Here is a 27,365-nt window from a genome sequence, read left to right as displayed (position 1 = left end):
ATCAATATCAGATGGTAGACTGAGACCATCCTCCTCACTATCAACAATACCACCAATCTTTGTGTCATCGGCAAACTTACTAATTATATCTTATACATTCTCATGCAAGTTATTAATGTACGCAATAAACAGCAACAGTCCCAGCAAAGTTCCCTGTGGTACACCACGGTCACAGACCTCCAATGAAAAAGATAACTCCCGACCCTTTGCATCCTACTTGCAAGCTAATTTTGAATCCAGTTTGCAACTTGCCTTGGATCCCATATGCTCCTACATTTGGACCTTGTCAAAGGCCTTACTGAAGTCCTTGTAAACCACAACAACAGCATTACCATCATCAATAGATTTAGTCACCATTGCAAATAAATTCAATTAAATTAGTTAGACAGGATCTCCTTCCAACAAATTCCCGAGCTATTTCTGATCAATCTCTGCCTTTTTAAGTGTTGATTAATCTTGTCCTTCAGAAATTTTTCCAATAATTTCCCTCCCACTGATGCCAAACTGACTGATTTGTAATTATCTGACCTATCTTGCTGCCCTTCTTGAACAAAGGAAACACATTAGCTATCCACCTGTGGTATTTCACCTGTGGCCAGTAAAGTATTAAATATCTTCGCCAGGGCCCTGACAATCTCCTCTCTTGCCTCCCATAGCAGTCTGGGATATATCTGGCCCTGGGGCTTTATGCACATTCGCCCAAACATCTAATACCTCCTCTGTATTAATTTTAACATGCTCTAGAATCTCACCATCCCAAGTGAATTCTCAAGTGACAGTATCTTTCTTCTTTGTGAATACAGATGAGAAATATTCATTGAGGATCCGACCCACATCCTCTGGCTCCATGCAGAGATCAACCCTTTGGTCTCTAAAGGGCCTCAATCTTTCCTTGATAATCCCCTTGCTCTTAATATAATTATAAAATACCTTGGTAGTTTTCCTTAATCCTATCTGCTGAAGATATTTTTTGTCCCCTCTTTGTGCTCCTAATTTCTTCATTAAGCAATGCGATTAGGGTTACCCCAACTTTCTCTGTACTTTTGTAGCATCTCTGCTGTTTTTTAATGTTTTGTATCGAACAAAATCTGCTTCCTTCTTTTTCTTTATTAAATTCTTGATATCCCTTGACTTCCAGGGTTCCCTGGACTTGCTGCCCTTGCCCTTCACTCTTAAAGGAATACGCTTGCCCTAAGATCTCACTGTACTACTTTTCTTAGGATTAGATTTAGCACTGTCCCACCTCCAGTAGGACTATCTATGTATTGGCACAAAAAAAGTCTCCTGGATGCACTTTAAAAATTCCACCCCATCTAATCTTTTCACACTAAGGCAATCCCAGTTAATGTTAACAAAGTTGAAATCTCATATTACTGTAATCCTATTCCTCTCACACCTTTCTGTGTTTTGCCTACATATCTGCTCCTCTATCTCCCTCTCACTGTTGGGAGGTCTATAATATAATTTCAGCAAAGTGATCACTTTTTTTTTATTTCTAAGCTCTACCTAGATGGCCTCATGTGAAGAACCTTCTAAGACATCCTCTTTCATTATTGTAATAATGGTCTCCTTCATCAAAAATGCAATGCCCTCACCTTTCTTATATCCCCATCTTGCCTGAAACTTCTATGTTTTGGAATGTTGAGCTGTCTGTCCTGCCCTTCTTTCAACCAGGGTCTTAGTGATTGCAGTGATATCATATTCCCACATCTAACCAATGTTGTAAGTTCATCCATTTTACCAGTCAGGCTCCTTGCACTAAAATTAGGTACAAATGTGGGGTGAATTACATTTTGCTTTGCTCAAAAACTGCATGAATTCATGTAAGATTCTGTAAATCCATTTTTTAGATTAGAATCAGTCTGACCTTTGAAGCACAGACAGTCTCACACTGGGCAGCTCACACCTTAAATGCATTATCTGGGCTAACGTGACACCAATTGTTAAAGTTCACTTCAGAATGTAACTTTTAAATGTTCTGTGATTTACATATTAAAGAACTGAAACCAACATGTTCATTCTAAAAGATGAGAGACTTAACAAACAATCCAGGCCTTTTTCAATATATAATTTCAGTTACATCACACTGTAAACGTTTACTATAAATTCTGTGTCGTATGATCTTATACTCCACAACCACCTGATGAAAGAGCAGCTCTCCGAAAGCTGTTGTTTTCAAACAAACCTGGTGGACTATAACCTGGTGTTATGTCATTTTTAACTTAGGTACAATTTAGCTTTCTGAAACTTTCATGTGTCTTATGTCCATGTTTTTTCTGCCTGCAGGACTGTCCTAGTATTCCTTCTATATCTGATTTAACCTTGCTCCTGACTTTATATCTATTCTGTGCCCCAATCCCCTTTCAAATTAATTTTAAAGTGGTCCAATAGCACAAGCAAACCTCCTAGTAAAGATATTCGACCCATTTCAGTGCAGGTGCAACCAGTGCAGCCTGTACAGGTCCTATCTACCTCAAAAAATTGTCTGAATGATCCAAAAATCTAAAGACCTCCCTCCCACACTATCACTTTAGCCATGCATTCATCTGAGCTGTCTTCCTATTCCTGTACTCAGTAGTGTGTGGCACTGGAAATAATCTAGAGATTACAATCCTAGTAGTCCTCACTTTAATCTACTACCGAACTCTCAAAATTCCTGTTGCAGGACCTAATTTCCTTTTTTAACCCATGTTGTTGATATCAACATGTACCACAACTACTTGGCTGTTCACCCTCCCATTCAGAATGCCCTGCATCACTCTGAGACATCCCTAACCTTGGCATCAGGAAGGTGTCATACCATTCAAGATATTCTCATTTACTGCCTCAGGACCACCTGTCAGTTCCTCTTGCAATCAAGTTTCTTATCTTAAAGCTCTCCCAGTCTTTTCCCCCCCTGTTGTGTAGCAGAGCCAACCATGGTGCACCATCTTTGTTGTTGCTGTTTTTCCCTGAGAGGTCAGCCCCCAACAGCATCCAACACAGGATATCTGTTTGAGAAGGGAAAGCCCACAGGAGACTCCCGCACTGCTACTAGTCTTCCTGGTGGGCACCCAATGCCTTTTTGCCATGTAACCAGTATCCTTCTCATTCTTCTCAGGTGTCTCTCTCTCCTTCCTTCCCATTAAGCTCTTAATTGCTCCTAGTCTCTATTTCTACCCCATAGTCTCTTTTCTTTTCTTACCCTCGATCTCTCTCTATCCTGATCAAGCCTTCTCCCTCCCCCAAGTATTCTCTCTAGCATATGATTGCTCTTTCTTACCCATTCCCTGATATTGATCTCTCTCTCGCTCCCTCCCAACCTCCTATATTACCCTTCCACCTGATCTCTCTCTGTGCAGAATCCTGTAGGGGTCTGAATAATGCAGACTATGTTGAGATGTGTGGCAGAATTGGACAATAAATCCAGAGAGGCCCATCTCAACATTGAGATAATCTATCTTTTATGTTTTGCAAAGGCAGCGTGGTAACATTCGCACCAGACATAGATGACGCCAGTAGACAGTGGACAAGTGACATCTGAAGGAGACTAACGCTTGGTAAAAACTTTCAATGCCAAAACTTGCCTAATTAATATTCAGGATCCAATTTTATTAAAATGCCAAACAAGTTTGACAGGAAAACTCAATAAAGAAACTAGAATGGGTACCTGGTAGATTCAGCTTGCTGCTTTCTCTGAATAACTTTCATGTTGCCTATGATCAAACTGCAGCTGACGGCATGATTAAAGTTCACCAGCCACATACAGTCCTGATGTTGCATCCCGGAAGCAGAAATTTGCATTGCAGATTACATCATCAATTAGCATTGAAAGTCTGCAGTGGGGATACTTTGTGCACAGGGACAGGTACCCAGTTCACAAACTGGACTAGATTGCATCTCAGGAATGTGCATTTGATCTTAGTGCTTACTCCCTTAACACCTACATGCATGCTCACAACATTCCTGTCTTGCGTTGCCTTACCAATTCCAGTAACATCCAGCAAGATGGTGGCAGAGTAGGGCTTCTGTGTGTGGGGCTCATCCACTCTCTCCACTTTTCTTTTTTGTCTCTCTTCTCGGTTTTTCTCTCTCTTCTATTTTAGTTTACTTACCTCTTGGTGAAGAGATTGATTGCAGTGACAGCATCACCAGTGGCATGTAGGCCCACCAGTGCGGATGCGCGGTGTCAGAGGCAAGTTTGGGTTCCCAGTGGCTTCTGCATCATTGAGGTAGTCCTTGCACTGACTCATGGTTGCTGCTGTGGAGGCAAGTTTGGATTCTTGACGTCATCTATGTCTAGCACAGATTCACGGAGGAGGTTGTGGAGGCGAGTTTGAGCCCAGTATGGGACCAGATGGCATCATCAGCAGCTGCATCAGAGGTGGGCCCAAAGCAGACTCATGGTGGTGGAGTTATGTTTGGGCTGATGCAATACCCAATGGAATTGGTGGCCTCTGCATTAGCAAGGTCCAGTGAGAATTCATTGTGGTGAGGGTTTCGATGGAGGCGAGATGGCGTCAAAGAGTGGCAACTTGCGTTTCAGCAATGGTGAAGCAAAGGGAACTCATGCCTGGTCACCAGGCCCATAGCCCATGACGGAGCATTTAACACAGACTGTTAAGTTAGACACTTTATTTTTTAATGTTTCTGCCTTTATATTCTATCTTTTGGTTTATTTTTCTGTTTTAAGATGGTGCCAGAGAGTGGTGACGCTATACAACACTTTTCACTGTATTTTGTAACAAGGTACACATGGCAATAAATAAATCAAATCAAAATCAATTAGCACAGTAACAGAAACAGGCAGCTTGGCTTCTTACTTGCTGTTTCGGGGATGGACATTTTGCTGTGCAGCAGTGTGCTATGTCAATCTTACACCTGCTCCACATGCCACAATAGTTTATGTGGCAAACATACTGCATGTACAGATCAGTCAGTAATATCTCAATGTCTTAGTTCTCACTTAAGTCCATAAAGATAATTAAAGGTCCCAGCACAGAAGGTTAAGCCTCCCATACCAGTCAAAGGAACTTGCCACAGTCAGGCGTCTAGTGGGGGTGTTCTTATTTAGCGGGCCCATGCCTCTTCAGTCCAGGAAATGGTCATTGTCACTCTGTTGGCTCAATAGTTTTTACTCCAAGCAGTAGCTTTAATAAGCTCAGGGAGTGTGGTGAAACGGTTAAAAATTATGTCCCAATACATGTGTGAATCTAACCGGAATGGAGGTGTTGCTTAGTCCCGTGTGAATCTTATTACACACCTCCCCGTGTGAATCTTCTTATCTGTATGTAACCAGAATGGAATGTGTTTTTTAGCCTTGCTCTGCTGTTCACATGAATGTTTATATCTGGAAAAGAGTATATCAGCTGGAAAAGTCTCCAGTTCGGTGAGTCTGCTCCGGGGTTACGTTTAACCGCCGAGCGTGGGTTGTTGGCAACCGCTCTACGAGAACTGACGGCTCCCAGTTCCGGTAACATGTAGAGTGAGTATAAGCCAGACCCGGGAGTCTGCTCCGGGGTTACGTTTAACCGCCGAGCGTGGGTTGTTGGCAACCGCTCTACGAGAACTGACGGCTCCCAGTTCCGGTAACATGTAGAGTGAGTATAAGCCAGACCCGTTGTAAGTTTGAGAGACCTGGTTGTGGCGACGCTGCGGGGAATAAAATGCTCATATTCTAGCAGACTCGCCTCTTGGTCGTTTGTTCTGTGTCAGACTACTCTCCTACGAACCTGACCTTGAGAATTTTTTAAAACAGGGAGATGTCCAGGTCCAGGTCTGGACAAGAGCATAGCACAATTGTGAAGAAGACAGCAGGATTTGCAAGGAGGATACATCCAAGCATGGCTGGGAAGGGGGTAATATGTAACACTTCCTCCTCAATGTCTAAGAGCCCAAACACACCTTCCAGGTGAAGTTGCACCTTATCTGCACTTCACTCAATCTAGTCTACTGCATTTTCTGCTCACAATACATTGGGAAAACAAAGTACAGATTGGGTGACACTTTGCAGAACACTTACGTTCTGACCTCAAAAACGACCTTGATCTTACAGTTGGCTATCACTTCAACATACCATAGTGTTCTCTGGCGAACATTTCTATCTCAGGCTTGCTCAGTGCTCCAGCAAAGCTCAGTGCAAGTTGGCAGAACAGCTCCTCATTTTCTGCTTGGGAACTCTGCAGCCTTTTGGGCTCAATATCACTTCAACTATTTTAGGCTTGAGTCACCTTCCTCCATGTCCTTACCACTATCCCCCACACCAGGCCTTGTTATCACATGGTCTGCTACTACACACAACCCATTGTTAGCCACTAACAGTCTCCATTAGTAGCTGTTCATGCTCTTAAGGTAATGGTTATCCACTCCTTTGTCTGTCCAACTTTTCTTTCTCCTTGGGCTGTATATCTATCTATCATTTACTCTTTACCCTCTCCCCCTACCCTATCTTCTGCATAAAAAAAACTAATTTTCCGAGCCGCTTTCAATTCTGAAGAAGACTCACTGGACCCGAAACGTTAACTCTGGTTTCTCTCCACAGATGCTGCCAGATTTGCTGCGCTTTTCCAGCAATTTGTTTTTGTTTTCCTGAAACCTCTTCTGTTACAAAACAAACAACCCAACACATCCAAACTTGAACTCGGAGTGAAATTTGTAACTCCTGCTATCATTTTTGTCAATCTCTTCCGCAACTATTCCAGTTTGATCACATTTTTTCCCGTACTGCATATTAGATGTGGCATAGTTGGAATATGGCTCGAATATAGTAAACTCATCTGATACGTTAAGCTTTGCTGTTCCACGATTCCTCAGTTCCGTTGTGTAGCCTGTCCACCCACTTCTGAAGTGTAAACCTGCTCTCAATGTTTGTTTTTCAGATTTATGAAAAGTTTCCAAATCGGCAGCCAAATGAATCTCAAGATCCTGGAGCTGAAACATTAATTCTGTTTCTTTTTCCACAAATTCTGAATGAAATGCTGAGTATCTCCAGCGTTTTCTGCTTCTTTTATCATTTCAGATTTCTAGAATATTGGAATTACATTGAATTCTGAAAACGCGATCGAGTCTGATGCCTGTACGGCCCTTGGTGTTTTTTTGAAAGTAGCTGAAGGGGGCAGTATTACAAACTCTGGAATTTTCGGCAACATTTTATTTTCCGAATCGAAGAGCAAGATTCGTTTGTCTCCTTTCGTTTGGTGTAATTTTCTGATCACCGACGCTGGAAGTAAACGAGGGAGCTGCTTTTCCCGAACAGAGCTGGCCACGTGTACAACTGCACGCACCGCGTTGGCTGCGAACGCTTCCGGCTGGGAGGCCGCGAGCTCGGAACCGTCGTAACGGCCAGCGCGAGGCTCGCGAGCACGGGGCAGGTACAGGGGCCGCAGGTAACGAGGGTGAGTACCCTCTTCCCATTCACACATCCCTCTTTGGATAAACACGTGAGCGATCCTCTCCCACTCACATGCTCCTGCTATGGTAAACAGGTGAGCAACCCCTCCCCTTCCTGGGATATACAGGTGAGCTCCATATCTCCCCACCACATCTTAAACAGGTGAGCAACCCCTCCCCCCTACTGGCGTATACAGGTGAACTCAATATCTCCCCACCCCATCTCAAACAGGTGAGCAACCCCTCCCCCCTACTGGCGTATACAGGTGAACTCAATATCTCCCCACCCCATCTCAAACAGGTGAGCAACCCCTCCCCCCTACTGGTGTATACAGGTGAACTCAATATCTCCCCACCCCATCTCAAACAGGTGAGCAACCCCTCCCCCCCTACTGGTGTATACAGGTGAACTCAATATCTCCCCACCCCATCTCAAACAGGTGAGCAACCCCTCCCCCCTACTGGCGTATACAGGTGAACTCAATATCTCCCCACCCCATCTCAAACAGGTGAGCAACCCCTCCCCCCTACTGGTGTATACAGGTGAACTCAATATCTCCCCACCCCATCTCAAACAGGTGAGCAACCCCTCCCCCCCTACTGGTGTATACAGGTGAACTCAATATCTCCCCACCCCATCTCAAACAGGTGAGCAACCCCTCTCCCCTACTGGTGTATACAGGTGAACTCAATATCTCCCCTCCCCATCTCAAATAGGTAAGCAACCCCTCCCCTGTCTGGTGTATACAGATGAACTCAATATCTCCCCTCCCCATCTCAAACAGGTGAGCAACCCCTTTCCTTCCTGAGGTATACAGCTGAGCTCCATATCTCCCCTCCCCATCTCAAACAGGTTGAGTATCTCTTCTTTATTCACATGCTCCTCTTGGGGTAAACAGGTGAGCAATCCCTCCCCATCTCCCTCCTGGGCTAAACAGGTTGGCAACTCCCCTGTAGTAAAAAGGTGAGCATCCCTCCCCATCCCCTTTACATACCCCTCCCAGGATAATCTCCTCCTGGAGTAAATAGATAAGTGCCCTCTCCCCTTTCCTGGGTTTACAGATAGTCACCCCTTTTCCCTGATCCCTTCTGGGGTAAACAAGTGAGTACCCATTTTTCTGTGGTTATCACCCCTGCACCTCCCTCACTTGGGGTAGTGAATTATCTTTGAGGAAAAAACTTTTTCTGTTATATTTTTATAAAGACCTAGGAATCAATGCTTATGCAGCTGTACATCCAGGATGCCATATTTTATTGCTGTTCTGCAGTCAGGTGTCAAGCAACAATGCTCAGCCCACCAATCAGAGGCAAAGTAGCAAAAATACACTCGAGGAAAATCTATACTTTTAAAACTCAATGTGGATTATTTTTAACCTTGTGGTGACTAGAAGACATGACATGGTCGCACTGGATGTCTCTATGGTGGTGAAGGATGTCAGACAGTTAAAACCCAAACAATTTAAATGGCTATAATGCTGAATTAGATGGTAAAAGTAAACACAAATTTGTGATAGAGAAAAAGCTGGGTGAACCTATTTTTCTAACTGAACTGTTTGGAGACATTATTACACACCTGTGGAGCAGGTGGGACTTGAACCCAGGCCTCCCAATCCAGGGCAGTGACACTGTTACTGCAGCCACAGCAACAAACTCAGTTTCAGGCCAGAGTGAATTGGGAAGCTGATGATATAAAGGCAGTTGAGAAGTTTAAACAAAAGCACTAATTGACAATCATTAGCTTCCTAAAAGGCACGAGCACAGAAGAAATGGTACCATCTGGGTCAAGTTGTGCAACTTGCAGAAACTCAATTACTGGAAATAGAATTTGAGACAAGGAAATATGGTAAAAGTATTATCAGAGTAAAGGTGAATGAGAACCATAGGCTGAATGATTATGATGAATTTGAGACCAACATAGATTTAGGAATCAAATGACTGGATATGATAATTTCAAGTAAAATAAAATCACACAATATTCCAGGTAAGGAAGAGAATGCAAAATAAGCCTATACCATAAATATGAAGGTGAGGATTGACACCTGAGCATAGGTAACATTACTCCCCTCAGAATATACCAGGAGTTTGTGAAAATTTGAAAGAAAATTATTATCCAAGCAAATTATGTCCTGAAACTGAGTAACATCCTGCTGACACATGATGAAACTGAAAGACAACAACTAGCAACATCCAAAGTCAGTAGGATATGCAAAAGAAATGATATTAACTGTATAATCTGTCACACAAATCAATAGTTTTACTACCCTGCAGTTGAGCAGTTGTGAAGGGCTGCAGTTTATTTCAGTAAGCCGTGACTTGACACAGAATCGAAGGTAGTACACCTATTGTAAAATGCCCTCTGATTAGAAGCAATGAAGATCTTGTACAAATATGCCCAGAGTTTTGATGATACAGTGGGTTGTTTTGAAAAATCCAGTAATCCAATCCCCATATAAAGTAACAGTAGAACTAAAAGCTTGAAAATGAACTCCAAAGGATGGAAGAAATAAAAGGGACCAGTGGTGTCACAACCTAAGGATTAGAGAAATATTATCATAATAACAGAAAAAACAAATGAATATGTGAAAATTTGCTTGAATTCCAAAGATCTTAAGCAATGAAGAGGAATCACAACCCTATTCCAATACTGGAAAAGACTACACCAGCCCTGCCAGCGAGAATGGTTTTCAACATGCATGATGTCAGAAATGGCTACTGGAATATAAAACTTGATGAGGAATTTTAATATTGACAACATTTGATACACCCTTTGGTCGGTGCAAATTCCTGGGTCCAATTTTTGGCCTTAAAGTGAACTAGAATATTGTTAAAAATCACACAACACCAGGTTATAGTCCAACAGGTTTAATTGGAAGCACACTAGCTTTCGGAGCGACATTCCTTCATCAGGTGATTGTGGAGGACTCGATCGTAACTCAGAATTTATAGCAAAAATTTGCAGTGTGATGTAACTGAAATTATACATTGAAGAATGGATTGTCTGTTAAGCCTTTCATCTGTTAGAATACAGTGATAGTTTCACTTCTTTCATGTGTAAATCACAAAACCCTTTTTTTTTAAAAGTTGCATTCTGGGGTTAGCTGTTAACAATGGTGATAGCTAGACAATATGTTGAAGGTGTTAGCCCCCTGTGTTCTCTGTCTATGACCTGATGTTTAGATTGATTCCAATCTAAAAAGTGAGATAACAGAGTATTACATAAATTCATGCAGTTTTTGAGCTCAGAGTTCTACATGAATGTATGTGGTTTTGAGCAAAGTGCAATGTAACTCTAAAAGTACCAAAAAAATTCACCACACACTATATATATGTGTGCATGTGGGTCTTTGTCTGTCTGTGTGTGTGTCTGTCTGGGGTGGGGGTTGTGAGTGTGAGAAAGTGAGTGCAGAGTGTCTTAAGTCTGTGAGGGGGTGCATGTGTGGGAGTCTGTGTGTCTATAAGGGTGTGTGTGGGTGTCTGTGTGCGCATCTGTGTGTATCTGTGTCCGTGTGCATGTGAGAAACCACATATATTCATGTAGAACTCTGAGCTCAAAAACTGCATGAATTTATGTAAAACTCTGTTATCTCACTTTTTAGATTGGAATCAATCTAAACATCAGGTCATAGACAGAGAACACAAGGGGCTAACATCTTCAACATATTGTCTAGCTATCACCATTGTTAACAGCTAACCCGAGAATGCAACTTTTAAAAAAAAAAGGATTTTGTGACTTACATATGAAAGAAGTGAAACTATCACTGTATTCTAACAGATGAAAGGCTTAACAGACAATCAATTCTTCAATGTATAATTTCAGTTACATCACACTGCAAATTTTTGCTATAAATTCTGAGTTACGATCGAGCCCTCCACAATCTCCTGATGAAGGAGCGTCGCTCCGAAAGCTAGTGTGCTTCCAATTAAACCTGTTGGACTATAACCTGGTGTTGTGATTTTTAACTTTGTACACCCCAGTCCAACACCGGCATCCTAGAATATTGTTGGTTTTCTTTGTAATTGAAGATAGGTTTTTCTTGTGTTTATGTTGTTATGATCCCAGATTATTTATTAGCTTTTAGTCGCATTGTAAGAGTAAGTGCCTGTTAGCACCTCTTGAAAAAGCAAGGTCTGCCCTCCCAAGTGACCAGGACTTAATGTCTCCTTTTCAATTGTTTCTGCTGACATGCAGTCAGTTTCTTTGGGGAATAAAAGAATGGCTTGAACCAAAAAGTGACATAACAAAGTTAACATATCTCCATTGTAATAAAAGTGGATATGCAAACGCTGGAAGTTAAATGGGAGACCTACGGCAGTTGTAGGAGTATCTAAGGAATTTTCAGAAAAGGGGACAGAAGGGAAGGAAGTAGTTATTAAAATTATAGTAGCAGTACAGAGAGGTTCCTTACAGTGAACTAAGAGGGGAAAGGTGACTCAGGACAGTCATGAAGTTTCTTTTGCAGATATTCACAAGGAGAATCAGGCTGCCCAATGTTCTGTATGTTTTTGATTGTACCAAATCACATCCTTGATGATAAATTCTGGCATCTTTACTACTACTACTAATAATAATGATGATGATGATGTCAGGCTAAAAAACCTGCAGTTCAACTTTTTCTCTCTCCCTCCTTTCTCCACAGTAGAGTTACATTTAGTACCTTCCAATCTGTAGGGACAATTCCAGAATCTAGAATTATGGAATATGACTACTAATGGATCTGCTATCTCCGCAGCCTCTTCTTTTCAAAATTCAAGACTGAAGATCATCAGATTCAGGAGATTTTCAGCTTTCAGTTTCATTATAAGAACAGGTACTCTTGTAAGAGTAAGTACCTCTTAAAAAGAATGTACTTCCTCTAGGTGACCAGGATGAAATAAGATAATAACTGACTGATACATTGGCAGTAAAACATCAGCACTTATACAAGTTTTCCAAGACCTTGGCTGATTTGTTGAAAACACTAACTCTGCATACAAATCATGAAAATGTGGAACCTAGCTATAGTTGCTGTTGAAACTGAGACTTAAAGGCAATACATCCTCAAGGCCAAAACCAGTAAACAAATTAGAATGATCAAAATTTATACTGAATCTATACCAGAGTTGGAAAAACAGAAACAATCATCAACATCAACAACAATGGTGCAACATTGACAGCATCAGAAACGAGTGCCACAATATTAGCAACATCACCCACAACTTCTACGACATCATGTGTGACATCCACAATGTCCCACGAGCAGTATGCCTACCCATCACTAAGAGCAATGAATGCCATCTTTACAATGTGCTACAGCCTAAGTAATGCCATGAATATTCTTGTGAGCAAAGAATGCTAAATAAACTAATCACTTCTGTTCATTATAAGTTAATTGTATAAATCATCTGTTAATGATCTTTAGTTATCACATATATATAAAATGTTAATTTATTGGATAATTATATTGATGATTAGACACGATATATGTAAAGTTGGAAGTTGTATTGTCATGATTCAGTGAGCAAACGACTATTTTATGTGGATACTCACATTAGGTAAATGAGTGCCATATTGTACTACTTGTACCACCATGTATAAGTTCACCAACTACATGGAAAAGATCAATTAAAAACTGACGCTGTAGTCAGTGTAGTATGTGACCATACAGCAAATCTGTACATCACTAAGAGCAGTTTTTTTCGGCTTTTTGTGTTGTATTGATATGTTACTTTTATATTGTTAGAGTGCTGCAAATTCTTCAGCTTTATTTTTGCACTGATGTATTGGGCTCTTCCATCATTGAACATGGGGATATTTGTGATATCCTGCTTCAGAGATTTGTTAAATTTTCTGATAGTCCAGTGAAAATGCATACAATTCTTTTAAAGATATGATATTTTTTGACCGATGTATTATTTGAATATTATGGGATATTATAATTACATATTTGATCTTTGCAGGTGTACAGTGAAGATGGATGATGATGAGTTTGGAGGATTTGAGGTATGTATTGAAGTGTGCAGAATAAGTTTTTATACTTGGCTTCAGATGCTTGCCTTACTGTTCGGTTAAACATTGAACACGTACCATTATAGTGCTGGGTGGTACGTTGTGGTGAAATAGTGTGGTTTTGCTTTTGCAATCATATTTTGAATTTGGCCCAGACAGATGGGAATAAAAATCTCAGTTAGCTTAAGGCAATGGAGGTTTGAAATGGATTTTGGCAGTCTTACTGCAGTTCCCAGAAGAAACTGGTACATAGAATTGCTTTCACATTTGCTTTCACCTCCTTCTGGCTAATGACCAAGACAAGATGAATGGTAATTCCTTCTGGAGTTGTTTGTGGAGAGGACCAAGTACTTTTCTTGCATGTAAACTGCCCTTTCATTTCAGAAAGGACTCTGGATGCTATGTTTTATGCTAAATGCTTTTAATTGATCTTGATCTGAACTTTTTTTTAATATGCTTACTAAATAATAGAGAGCCCTTAGTATGGAATGGGACACACTCCTGTCATTAGCTGACTCCAACTCCGAAATAGCACAGGTGGGAATTCCTTTCTTACACTGCCATAGTGATGTGGTTAGATCCCATCACTTAGTACACGAGCAGGACTTTTTTTTTCTGCTGGCAAACATTAGCTGCTTTGTTAAATGCCTAGCTTGTAAACAATTTTAAAGCATAGCAAGTGAATAACTACTCAAGTTATTTTCAGGTGAAAATGCTTGCAGATTGCAGAGAGAAGAGCTTTCATTCCATCAGTTTGGGATTCATGCAGTGGTCTGAAAAAAAGAGTTGCATGCCAAAGCAAACTATATCATCTGATAGTATTTCTATATATGAAAAGAAATCTTTCTCATCATCCCCCTCTGTGTACTGTGGGATATCTTATTAGAATAGCAAGTTGTTGAAGACTACCACTTGAGTTTTACGGAAAGACCCTTGTAGTAACCTGGCCAACTGAGTGGAATGTTGTGACCCTTTTTGAGCAGTTAGCCTGTTGAGGTTCCAAAAACAGGACCAATAGCTTCCTTGAACAGATAGAAATTGATTCGAGTTAAGCTTTGACTAGATTCTCCTCCACTTAACTGGCCCCAACATTTATTGATTAAATTGTTCATGCAGTTTTGGAAAAGCAAATTATTGTTGCAAGTTAACAGATTTTATAGTTGAAGTATATAATGACATACAGTTGAGCTACTTTACTCAGAAATCTTCACTATTTTCTTCTGTTCTCTCCCAATCTTTGAGAAATGAGTCAATTGTAGTAGCCAATCCGACTCGATCTCCTACCACAGCACAGGCTGCAGATTGTATTTGTGATCTTAGCTCGCTTGTATGGCTTAGTGCAACATGCAACAGTAAATGTACGTACTGAACCATCCAGGGAGGCATTATTTTTATTCAGCACAGCACAAAATGTTTTCATAGCATTGACTCTGTGCCTTGAGGGTATTATGGCACAAAAACATTGTAGATGTGTGAATTTTAAATTACTCTTGGTGCTGTTGTTTTATTTGCTGTCTACTCACATGGGAGAATAAGACATTTCTCTGGCAACTATTGTAGTGTCGTTTTGAAAGCTCGTTTTGCACTGAGTGGGGGAAGGGGAACAGGGGAATGAGCAACTGTTTTCAAAACTTAAATGTTGCATCAAAATATGCCTAACTGCATTCAGCTTCATTTTTTATAAAATGGGTTCCAAGTCAGCCCCAATCTACCTTCAACTAAGCACTTTCTCATTTTTCAGTTGGATTTGCCCTGTATTCTGAATACATTCTGATGACTCGTCATTCTTTTTAACATTAATTTGGGAATTAAGTCAGTACTGCCAAATTTAACTTTTTTTTTGTTAAAAAATGCTTAGGCAGCAGAGAGCTTTGAAGATGGTGAAATGGGACCACAGTCAGTCTCACCAGCCATCCCCTGGGCAGCATTTTCGACAGGTAGGTGAATCTTCAATTTATTCGCTCTGCCCTGCTTGCCTTTTAAACCTATTGTAAAATGTACATTTGGCTTGGACCTATTTTGCATTGAGTCCTAATTTGGAAAATGCAAAACTGAGTGACTTTGTACATATATAGTATGGAAAATTGGACTCTTTTAAAAGAAAGATGAACCTGTTAAGTCATAACTCATTGCCTGAATTTAGTAGGTAAAATGTGGTGCTATAAGTTGTTTATATTTCATAATCTGACACGTATCCATGGTGCCTTGCACCATGTGCATGGCAAACTTATGTTTGTTTGGTAAACATATTATATCATGCATACTTTTGCTATTAATTCATGGGGATAGATCTAGTGATCTTTATGTTGCCAAAGTGATAATTTAAACTTGTTATTAATGACACTCACTTGCTGTGGATGGATGAAATTTCCTTTGCCTTTCCACCTGAAGAAGCTAATTATGCATGTGATGCAGGTACATAATGTTCGGTATTGCTAGTGCATCTGCATATTGGATTGCATTCTATTGTCGTTCAGTGATTTGAGTCTTTGCTTATGCATTCAGAAATTCTCATCAAAAAACAGTAATTGCACTGGGAGCAACCAAATATCTGCTTTGGTTACCAAATAATTCAGCATTTAATATTTGTGTGAAAGGATTAATACCGAGGGGTGGCATAATCCCCACCTACAGTGATGCCAAATAACCTCTGGGCTGAACAGCTTAGGATCTCTTAGGGGTGAGACCCTACAAAGTCTCTGGAACATAATCTATCATGACAATTAAACCTATAGTTGTCCATATGCAATAAGTTACAAGAGACTCTTCCAGGTAGACTAGGAAGTGATTTTCCTAGACCCCACATTTTTCTATATTTGACAAAGATGAAATCTTTGACATGAACGATAGCTCATGTGGCATAGAGAGTTGGCATGTCCATGCAGTGTGGTAGTCAATGGTGTGGATTTGATCTGACTCATTGTACCTGGAGAACAGCACAGTGAGATCCTCAGACTGAGCTTTAAATTGTGTCCTTGTACGTCGAAGTAGCAGAGAAGAGTTAAAAATTTAAGAAGCCATAGAAGAAAACCTTGTGCCACCCCTGAACAAGGAATTATATTCCACTGAATTGTAAAAGCATTTCACACCTGGTAAGATAGGTGCTTACCTGGAGAGTACCAATCTCTGGAGGATGAGAATTTAACTCCAAAATTACAAACTCTGTAATTATTAACTGCAAAGCAAGGCTGTGGGTGTGGTCCTGAGTCAGAATTTAGTGATGAGTGAACAGCCATTGGAGACTTCTTGAGTAAAGCTTAAAAAAGCCAGGTTAGCCAGGTAGCTCTAAAAGATGCACCAGTCCAAGCTGGAAATGCCAGAAATTAAAAAGTTAAAGTTCAGATCGAGCATTACAGCAAACCTGCAACATGATTCATGACAACAGAATTGGAACAAAGTACCACAAAGGAAATATTTTATTCAAGTTTGTACACTTGGGGACATTGCAAAGTGACTAATCAACGTAATAGCATTGAGCAACTTAGAGGATTTAAGCAGACCTGGTCTAACAGGGAAAGCAAGTTTGAGAGACTTTATTCAGTCCAAGGACAAAGCAGGAAATCCTTCGTAAGAGTTCTGATAAAGACAAGAATCATTTATTTATAGTGAAGTGTTGGAATTCCTTATTAAAACCACAGACAGTGAGGTCCATAATGATGAAGTTATGAAAATGGCAGGGATTCTCCACTTCAACCATGAGAAGGCAGGAATCCACTATTTTAGCTACAAAATGCAGGAAAGATATCCAATGCAGCAACAAAGAGCAACAGAACTGGTGTTACTGTGAAAATATTTTTATAAGCAGGCAAAATATATAATCACATTAATAAGTTATATCCTGTTGTCAGGAAAACTTCATTTCAAGATGGGCAACTGAAAGAAAACACTTGGAATACTGAAAAGCATTCAAGTTAGATAGTAATTCTGAAACTGAATGAATAAATACACTACTGTGTTATTGCTGTGTAACCAATGATGTTATAGTTTGCCCAGGGTAAAAGAAGCAGTGGATATTTTTGAAGAGGTACTGAAAGCCTTTGACTAAGAAAGTCTTGGAACTAATAGTATTTCTGAAACATTAAGGTTTAATAGAAGACTTGAGTATCAAGTTGAATGCATAGACTATTCCTTTAATTATCTGATCAGGTGAGAAACCAGTACAGTTATTAAGCTAGGTACCAGACACTAAAAGTGCTCATTAGTAAGTTTCCTGAAGAAGGGCCTGTGCCCGAAACGTCGAATCTCCTGTTCCCTGGATGCTGCCTGACCTGCTGTGCTGTTCCAGCAATAAAGTTTCAACTTTGATCTCCAGCATCTGCAGACCTCACTTTCTCCTCATTAGTACTGCAAAGCAAAGCAATCTTATTGGCGCAGAGAGTGCTTGACTATCGTGAAAACAAAATGAGTCATGGTTTGACAAGCAGGCATTCTGTCCAGCAAGAAAAATTGAGAAAAGCTGTCAGTCCTGATGAAGAAAGTTTGCTAATGGGATTCAAGGCTGCTTGAGCAGAGAAAGTTCCCATTTCTGGTGCTATCTTGCGAACATAATTTACCCTGGCATAAAATATTGGCCACGAGAAACTCCCCTGCAACAAAGGATAGCTGAATCAATTCAAAACAAAGCAAAGAATCATTTCCAAGCAGTGAATAGTGCAGGTAGTCAGTCACTGTGAGAATTACAGATAATTGGCTGCAAAATAGTATTGCCTCGATTCTGAGTGAGCATGCATCAAGACACATTTATAATCCGAATGAAATCAGACTGTTTTACTGTCTTCTACCAAATCATTCCTTATGTTTAAAGAAAAAAGTATGGAAAGTGAAGCATGGACTGTACCACTTCAATGGTTTGTACCAATGTGGTGGACTGAACAGCTGCTGTTATTTGTGATAGGAAGTCTAAGAAGCCATGTTGTCTTGAGCGTCAAGAACTCGGCGCACACAATACAAGGCTAACAAAATCACCTGGATGACTTCCAGAATTCTTGAGGCATGGATTAGAAAAATGGACAAAATGTATCAATGGAAGAAAACAAGAATATAATCATTAAAAATGACTCTTCTTGCACCCCATTATTGCAGACCTCAAGCACCAAGTTAATGTTGTTCCCTCCCAATAACATGGCCAAGCTCTGGCCAGTGGATCAGTGGCCCATTAGGAATCCAAAGTCAAACTACAGATTATACCTGATCTATGAGATTATCATAGCTATCACGAAAGCAAGAGTATAACCAACTGTTTTAGAGGCCATGTTTTCGATGAAAAAGATGTGGAAGAAGGTGATGGAAGCTATATTTCCAACTTCTTAACCATGCTATGTTCAAGTGAACTAAACCTGTGCAAGATGCCGAGCGTAGAGTCATAGAGGTATGTGGCACGGAAACAGATCCTTTGATCCATGCCAACCAGATATCTTATATAAATCAATTTGTCAGCACTTAGCCCATATCCTGCTAAATACCCTATTCATATACCCATCCAGATGCCTTTTAAGTGTTGTAATTGTACCAGTCTCTACCATTTCCTCTGGCAACTCATTCCATACATCCACCACCCTGTGTGTGAAGAAGCTGCCCCAGGTCCTTTTTATATCTTTCCCCTCTCACCTTAAATTATACTCTCTGGTTTTGGACTTCCCCAGCCTGGGGAAAATACCTTGCCAATTTACTCTATTCATACCCCTCATGACCTTATAAACCTCTCTAAGGTCACCCCTCCGCCTCCGATGTTCCAGGGAAAGTAGCTCAAAACCCTCCAACCCTGGCAACATCCTTGTAAATCTTTTCTGAACCCTTTCAAGTTTCACAACATCCTTCCTATGGGAGGGAGACCAGAATTGCATGCAATACTCCAAAGCTGGCCCAACCATACAGCTGCACCATGACCTCCCAACTCCTATACTCAATGCACTGGCCAATAAAGGCAAACATACCAAATGCCACCTTCACTATTCTATCCACCTGCGATTCCACTTTCAAGGAACAATGTACCATGGTCTCTTTGTTCAGCAACGTTCCCCGGACCTTGCCATCAAGTGTATAAGTCTTGCCCTGATTTGTCTTTCCAAAATGCAGCACCTCATTTATCTAAATTAAACTTTGTCTGCACTCCTTGGCCTATTGGCCCATCTGATCAAGATCCCATTGTACTCTGAGTAACCTTCTTTGCGTGTCACTACACTTCTAATTTTACTGTCATTTGCAACCTTTATTAACTGTACCTCTTATGTTCACATTCAAATCATTTATATAAATGATCTAAAGCCGTGAAATCAGCACTGATCCTTATGGCACACCACTGGTCACAGCCTCCAGTCTGAAAAGCAACCCTACATCAACACCCTCTAACTTCTACTTTCAATCCAATTCTGTATCCAGATGGCTAGTTCTCCCTGTATTCCATGTAATCTGACCTTGCTGACCAGTCTACCATGAGGAACCTTGTCAATCTTCCTGAAGTCCATGTAGATCACATCCATGGCTCTGCCCTCCTCAATCCTCTTGGTTACTTTTTGAAAAGACTCACTGAGGCCAATCAATTTGAGTAACCTCCTGCTGCTCACCCACATGAAGCTGATGTGGAAATATCTGGGGAAGACTACAGTGGAAACTTGTGCTGATGTGGACAACATTTCTTCATAGAGCAGAATCAACAGATGAGGCAATTATTGAAACAATATGTTCTTAAATTCAGGCTGATCAGTGCCTGCCTGCTCACCTGTTGTTTCCTTAGCTAAAATAATAAAGACTGGGGAAATGTCCCAGAATTTCACACTGCTGCATGAAGAAACATAAAACATGTTTGACTGTATTGGTGAAATGAAGTACTGTTGCATTTCGTTGAAGATAGCACACTGAAAATGTTTTTTTTTAAAGAGTTAAATCTGAACATTTTTTCAATATGTTTTTAATGTATAAGGTCAGACTATTTTGAGGTATGAACAAATTAAGATTTGAGTATTGCTTAAAAGTTGACATTGCTTGTCTTGCTTGTTCTCACCAGAACAATTTGTAAGCATAAAAATTAAAGGACTATATTGCATGAGAGAAGAATGCTATTTGCTTGGCAATTGGAATCTGATAAAAGCATTGAGTACATTTGCTAAGACATTAATGCTGATTTTGAAAGTTAACAATCAGGCTGTGGTCACCGTAAAGGTCCCATCCTTTCAATGTCTTCCCCTCACCTGAGACGTGGTGACCCTCCGGTTAAGTCACCATCAATTGTGTCTCTCCAATGAAAGAGCAGCCCAGTAGTCCTCTGGAACTGTGGTGACTTTATTTTTAGTTTGAGTATTAAACCAGGAAGATAACTGTGATTGGTGAGGCTATTGCTCTGAGAAATGAACCAGTGAATAGCTGTCACTTATTTTGTTGAGTTGATCCAAGTGCAGTGTGTTCATGTTCTTTCTGTTTGCAAATAACAAGGCCCTGTGTATTAATAAATATGACTTCCAGTACAGGCAAGTGTGCTATACCACAAACCTGAGTGATAATCCTAAATTTCTTGTTAGCATAATTCTTTGTGCATTTAGGATTATCCAGCAAATGTTGACCACTGTTGTACATGCAGGCAGATTGGGCATTGTCAGTATCGTTTCTTTTACTGAGAACCGAAGGGATATGTTGTTTGATACAATCTGCATGCCTTTGGAGATATATGGCTTATATACCTGGTGTTTTCAAGTAGAATGATGAGGCATATGCCATTAAATTATCGGATAATGAGCCAAGTTAGTGACATTTAGTTATAGCCATTCTATTTCAAAATTTGGACACTTCTACATAATAAAGAGTATTATATTTTTCCTCAGTTCAATTCTCAACATCTATATACCATAGCTTAATGGGGGTTACATTAGCTTCAGTCTTTTTAGTCAGCTGCACTGTGCTGAGCATTTCTCTTCTCAGTTCTTGTCTCAAATGTATCTTCTCTCAAATGTCACTGCCACTGTACAGATGTCTGTAAAAATTAGCTGTACAATAATTAGGTTATGATCTACCTCGAGTTGACAAATTTCTGTTAACATGATTTGTATTTTTGGCTACTGCCTGTCAGTTCTAACTCTCTAAACTAAAAACTTTTGATCTTGTGAAAATTCAGTATAGTTATATCAAAGCCCATTTGCCGTAGACCATAGCCATAGAATCCCTACAGTATGGAAACAAGCTATCTGGCCCACCAAGTCCACACCGACCCTCTGAAGAGCTCCCACCTAGACTCATCCCCTTACTGGATAATCCTACTCGTCCCATGACCAATGCACTCAACCTATACATCCCTGGACACAATGGGAAATTTAGCATGGCCAATTCACCGACACACAGATCTTTAGACTGTCTGAGGAAACCGGAGCACCCAGAGGAAACCCTTCACAGACATGGTAAGAATGTGCAAACTCCACATAGATAGTTGTCTGAGGCTGGAGTTGAACTTGGTTCCCTTGCGTTAAGGCAGCAATGCTAACTACTGAGCCACTGTGTCGCCCTGATTTACTGATTAAAATTTAGTAAATTTTAATAAATCACTAAAATACTTTGACAAGGTTTTCAATTGTTTAACTTACAGTAATAATTATTTACAATTTGGATATTTTTAATTCTTAGTAAATATTGGCATTACATTAATGGTTCATATGAAAGAAAAATCCATCCATCTCTGTTGCAAGTAATGTTGTATGGCCACATGATAGTCTAAAATGAAACTAATGGAGAATATTGCAATGAGTGTTGTTGATACTGTGGGTTGAAAGAGTTGGTGTTGGAATAATTTCAGTTATTACTGAGTGAATGCTTATTTTCAATGCAAGTATTTTCTGCTGACTTTGTATCGTGTGAAAGTACAGGTATCATGCAATCTTGGCATTAAATTTCTTTTTAAGTAATAATATATGCCAAGAGTAAACTTGTATAAACAGTGAACAGGATATTTTGATCAAGTATCAGCAATATTGAATTCAAGTGAAAAATGACCCACAGTTGCATATGGTCTTTTCAGATTTCATGAACATGCAGATCTTTGGCAGTTGATTTGAAGCACTCCTGGAGAAAATGAGCATGAATATCGAATTAGGGTATTCAAGACCTATTGCTGAAATAAGCACCTGGGGAGATAATTGGCCTGGCTGAGGATTTGAGAAGTTGTCTGGGGAAGCATAATTAAATATGTATTCCTACAATTTTGGTTTAATATTTTTATTGAAATATAAAGTAACATGTATGCTATCTTACAATAAAGTTAACTTCAGTTACTTTTTGTGCAGGCCAGATGGAAAGGGCTCAGTTGTAGCACTGCAATAATATGACTCCTTCTGATCTATTGTGAAGTCTGCAATTAACTCTTACCCTTGTTTTAAATGGATTCCAGATATGTTAGTGAGTGTTTTCTGTTTTTAAATATGACTACTATGTGTCAATCCAGAGCAGATCATTGCTAACCTATGCATTAATAAAAACAGAGTGCAGGCAAAACTCGGCAGGTGTGGCTGTATCTGTGGAGAATAAAACGGAATTGATGTTTTGAGTCGAACATAACTCCTTCCAAAGTTAAATGTGTTATTTTTTTGAAAATCTGACCGGATATTTGGGCTTTGCTGGCTGGGCATTTGTTGCCTATCCACCATTGCTTTTTAGAAGGTGTGGTGAGCTGCCCTTCTTGAAATGCTGCAGTCCATTTGGTGTAGGTGCATAAATAATGCTGGTAGGAAGGGAGTTCCAGGATTTTGATCCAGATACAGGGGAACGAATGGTAATATGTTTCCAAGTCAAGATAGTGAATGTTTGAAAGGGAGCTGTGTCCCTATGTTTTTGCTGCTTTTATCTTTCCAGATGGCTGTGGCCATGGATTTAAAAGATGCTTTCTAAGGAGTCTTGGTGAGTTTCTGTATTATATCTTGGAAATGGCATGCACTGCTGTTGTGCGTGTAGAAGGTTGTGGATGTAAAGCCAGTCAAATGGGCTGCTTTATCCTGGATCATCTCCAGCTTCTAGGGTGTTGTTGGAGCTGCAGCCATCCAGGCATGTACAGAGTATTCCATCACACTTTCTCTTGCTTTGTGCCTTTATAGATGGTGGACAGAGTTTGGGAATCAAGAAGTAAGTTAACTGCTGCAGTATTCCTAGCCTCTGAAATAAAAAAAACCCAGAAAATACTGAGGAAACCCGGCAGATGTGGTGGCGTCAGTGAAAGAGAAACTGAATTAACATTTCAAGTTCGACATGACTGTTGTTAAGAACTGACCTTAGACGTGGTCTGCTTCAGTCTCTAAGGAGACATATGAATGATACTGAACATTGTGTAATCATAATTGAAGCTCCCCATATCTGACTTTCTGATGGAGAGAACATCATTGATAAAGCAGCTGAAGATGGTTGGGTCAAGAACACTTTGGGAGACTCTTGCACTGATGAGTTGAGATGAGTGACCTCTCACAACCCTTGACCATTTTCTTTTGTGCTAGTTATGATTCTTACTAGTGGAACATTTTCCTGCTAATTCCCATTATATTTCTTAGGCTGCATTATGCCACTTTTTTCTTATTTGCACAAAGAGGTCAAGCAGCATATTTTCTCCACTGTTGCTGTTTGACTTGTTATTATGTGTCAGCAAGGTAAAGGGTGCGATTCATCTTGTACTCTTCCTTTAATTTCATTTTGTTTGGTAGCTGCCCTTGTCTGTTGGTTAGAAACTCTGGGTTCAAACTGCGTGAAGGACTTAATATCTGACCTAATTTAACTTTGCATTTTTTATAATGCCTTCACTGGTGGTTTTCCTTCTTCTGTCTGAAGAGCATCTGCAGATGGAAAGTACAGTTGTCATGTATTTGCTTGTAATACCCATCCTATCTTTTTAACATTCTCCTTGACCCTTGAACTGTTGGTGTTATTATTAGCTTGCATATACAACAATCAGTATATGGTGAGTCATGAGTCCATCCACCTTAACATTAAGAAGACAAAAGACATTATCTTCAGCCTATGCTTCCAAATTCCCTGCCTTGCCTTTCTTTGTTAATTTCCCTTCTTATATTGTCTCCGGTTCAACCATGTCATTCACAGTTTAGCCTTCCAATTTGATATTGTTCTAATGCCATGACTCACTCCAGTGATTTCTGCAGTTTTACGCAAATCCATCTCTAGCTATGCACTTCGATTTCTGAAAAATCGTTCGTGGTTGGTCACCTTCAAACGTGATTGTAACACATGTTTTCTTGGCTCCCAATCCACCATCCTCCATGAGCTCTGGTCTGGCTAAAACACATGTCCATACCTTAGTCTCATGTAAAATTGTGCTTGCCCATCATTCATTCTTTGTTGACCTATACTGACTTCTCTATCCTTGAATGATTCTTGTGCTCATCTGTAAGATCCATCTTGTTAAATACTAATCAGTTTTCTGACATTACTTCATGCAGAAATTTAATGGGACTGCGTGTTTAATCACATTGCCTGTGCACTCCAACACTATACATTAGAGGCACTTTCTGTCTGCAATTTGTCTACTATGAATTTGACCTTGGCCCTCTGGTCATTTCTCTTCCATCCACTTCAATTATGACTATATTTTAGAACTCTCTTTCTATAATATATCTTTTTGCGCACTTTAGAAATTTCTTCAAAGCTCATTCTTCTGGAAAAAGTTTTTTAAAAAGCTTCCTTTATAGCCTTTTGCTTCCTGACTAAATATTGATTTCCTCAAAACTCCCAATAATGTTAATGCTGCTTTACGAAACAAGTTGCTGAAATGTTGAATCCATGTGCTGTCTTTCTGCTTAGGTAAATATAAAAGGAAATACTGATGGCACTGTTGAAAGAACAACAGGGAGATCAGTTAAATAGAATTATGTAGAATGTGCAGTATAGAAATAAGGTATTGTGATCTTGTAGATATGAATCAAATTAGTAAAAGTAGCCTGGACGATAAATTGATGGACTGCATTGGGACAGTTTTTTTTGGAATAACATGTTCTGGAACCAGCAATGGAGCAAGAAAATTTAGATCTGGTAAAGTGTAATGAGACAGAATTAATTATCTTATAGTGAAGGATCCTGTAAGTAAGTGAGACTGTAACATAATTGAATTTCACATTCAGTTGGAGGCTGAAAATTTGGGCCTTTAGCTAGTGCCTTAAAATTAAGTAAAGGCAGAGTTGGTTAAAGTGGAATGGGAAATTAAGTTTAAAAACTAAGATGGTAGTGAAGCAGTGCCATATATTTTCGGAGATATTTCATTATTCTCAGTCAAGATATATTCTGTTGAGGAGAGATGCTATAAGACAGTTGCACCATCTGTGGCTATCTAAGAAAGTAAGGATGACATAAGACTGAAAGAAAAAAAATGTAGATGGTATGAAAATTAATATTAACTCACATGTTTTGTTGAATTTTTGAAGCAAAGATTTAAATGCAAGAAAATTGGAATTTGAGAGAAAACTAGCAAGAAATATAAAAATGGACATTAAGTTTCCACAAACTTTTAAAAATATTAAGAGCTTCTATATACATATAAAAAGGAAGTAGTAAGATAAACATTGCTTAAAATGTGAGATTGGGTAATTTAAAATGGGAAACCTGGAAATATTAGAGACATTGAACAAATATTGATATCTGTCTTCACAATTGCAAACACAAAGCATTTTAAAAATAGTAAAAAATCTAATGGTAAAAAGGAGGGAGAAAATAATAATTACTAGAATTAGGCAAACTAGTGGAACTAAAGACTGAAAAGTCCCCTGGACCTGATGGCTTGACTATTTAATTCCAGACTGTAGACTAGTCAGTGAAACATCTGTTATTGGGAAAAAATGTTGGGATCCATTATTTAGGACGAAGCTGACAAAATTGTTATACAATTAGAGACCATCAGTTTATAAGGGTTAACAAAATGTTTGACAAATCTTCAAGGAAATCCAATAAACTTAAGTGGATAAAGGGGAGCCAGAGTAAATATCATACATTTGGATTTCTAAAGGCCACATAAATGACCATAGAATTTGCTGCACAAAGTAAGAGCTCATGGTGTTGGAATGACATATTAGCATTGATAGAGGATTAGCTCCATAACCAGAAACAGGGATTTATAATTGGCAAACTGTAACCAATGGATTACTGCAGGAGTCACTGTTGGGACCTTAACTATTTATAGTAATGACTTGGATGATTGTACCTATAGCTGAATTGGCAGATAATACAAAAATAGCTCTGAAAATAAATTGAGGCTAAAAGGGATATAGATAAGTTAGGTGAGTGGGGGAGAAAAAAAATTAACATCTGGTGTTTCCTGCGAGGGAAAAAAAAAGAGTTGTCCTGTTTGGAAAGAAGAAATGGAAAGCATAATATTATTTATATGGAGTGATTCTGATTAATGATGCATTAAAGGAATCTGAAAATCCCTGTATATGAATCTCAAAATGTTAGAATAAAGTACTGCAAGAAATTAGAAAGGTTTCTGTTGCAAGTATATAATAGAGAATTCTTGCTATAAATGTATGGGGAATTTGAAACCACACTGAGACCCTTGTGATCAGCTTAGGACATCTTACTTAAGAAGGGATATGTTTGCATTTGAAGCAGTTCAGAGAAGGATTCTGGGGATAAAGGGCTTTTCTTATGAAGAAACGTTGAGCAGTTTGCGTCTAACAGAATAATAGATGATTTTTTTGAATCATACAAGATTCTGAGGGGTCTTGACAGTGTAGATGCTGAGAGAATATTTCTACTTTTTTGGAGAACCTAGAACTAGCAGCACTATTTGAAAAATAAAATCTATCATTTAAAGTTGAGATGAAGAATGTAATCTTCCAGACGGTTGTCAGTGCGTGGAATTTTCTTCTGCAGAGGACAGTGGAGGCTAGTTTATTGCTGGACTTAGCCTTCAATATATTCCGACTTTTGATAACCAAGGATGTTCAGACTTTTAGGGGTCAATTAAGAAATTGGAGTTAAGGCCATAGTCAGGTTAGTCATGTTCTTATTGGCCTAAAGGATGTAGTAGCAGAGTATTTAGAAATAC

The 27,365-nt window shown here is 39.5% G+C and overlaps 1 protein-coding gene across 2 annotated transcripts in view; it reads left to right on the top strand.

The window, feature by feature from the left end:
* Positions 1-6,705: 6,705 nt before the first annotated feature.
* The window catches only part of LOC122559657 (coiled-coil domain-containing protein 91-like), a 195,088-nt gene continuing 174,428 nt past the window's right edge, over positions 6,706-27,365 (top strand). Inside the window, exons 1-4 of one of the 2 annotated variants that reach the window (XM_087997234.1) lie at positions 6,706-7,373; positions 12,099-12,176; positions 13,306-13,348; positions 15,213-15,291. In XM_087997234.1, the coding sequence (XP_087853360.1) occupies positions 13,319-13,348; positions 15,213-15,291 (109 nt within the window). In that variant the 5' untranslated portion in view covers positions 6,706-7,373; positions 12,099-12,176; positions 13,306-13,318. The remainder of the gene's footprint in view (positions 7,374-12,098; positions 12,177-13,305; positions 13,349-15,212; positions 15,292-27,365) is intronic. The other variant, XM_043709495.2, reaches the window with a different exon arrangement.

This window comes from Chiloscyllium plagiosum, unplaced genomic scaffold (assembly GCF_037043375.1).
Source record: "Chiloscyllium plagiosum isolate Xiang-an unplaced genomic scaffold, Cpla_swu_hap1 HiC_scaffold_19, whole genome shotgun sequence".
Classification (NCBI taxonomy): Eukaryota; Metazoa; Chordata; class Chondrichthyes; order Orectolobiformes; family Hemiscylliidae; genus Chiloscyllium; species Chiloscyllium plagiosum.
The sequence above is the reverse complement of the archived record's forward strand: the minus strand, read 5'-3'. Positions and strand labels throughout refer to the sequence as shown.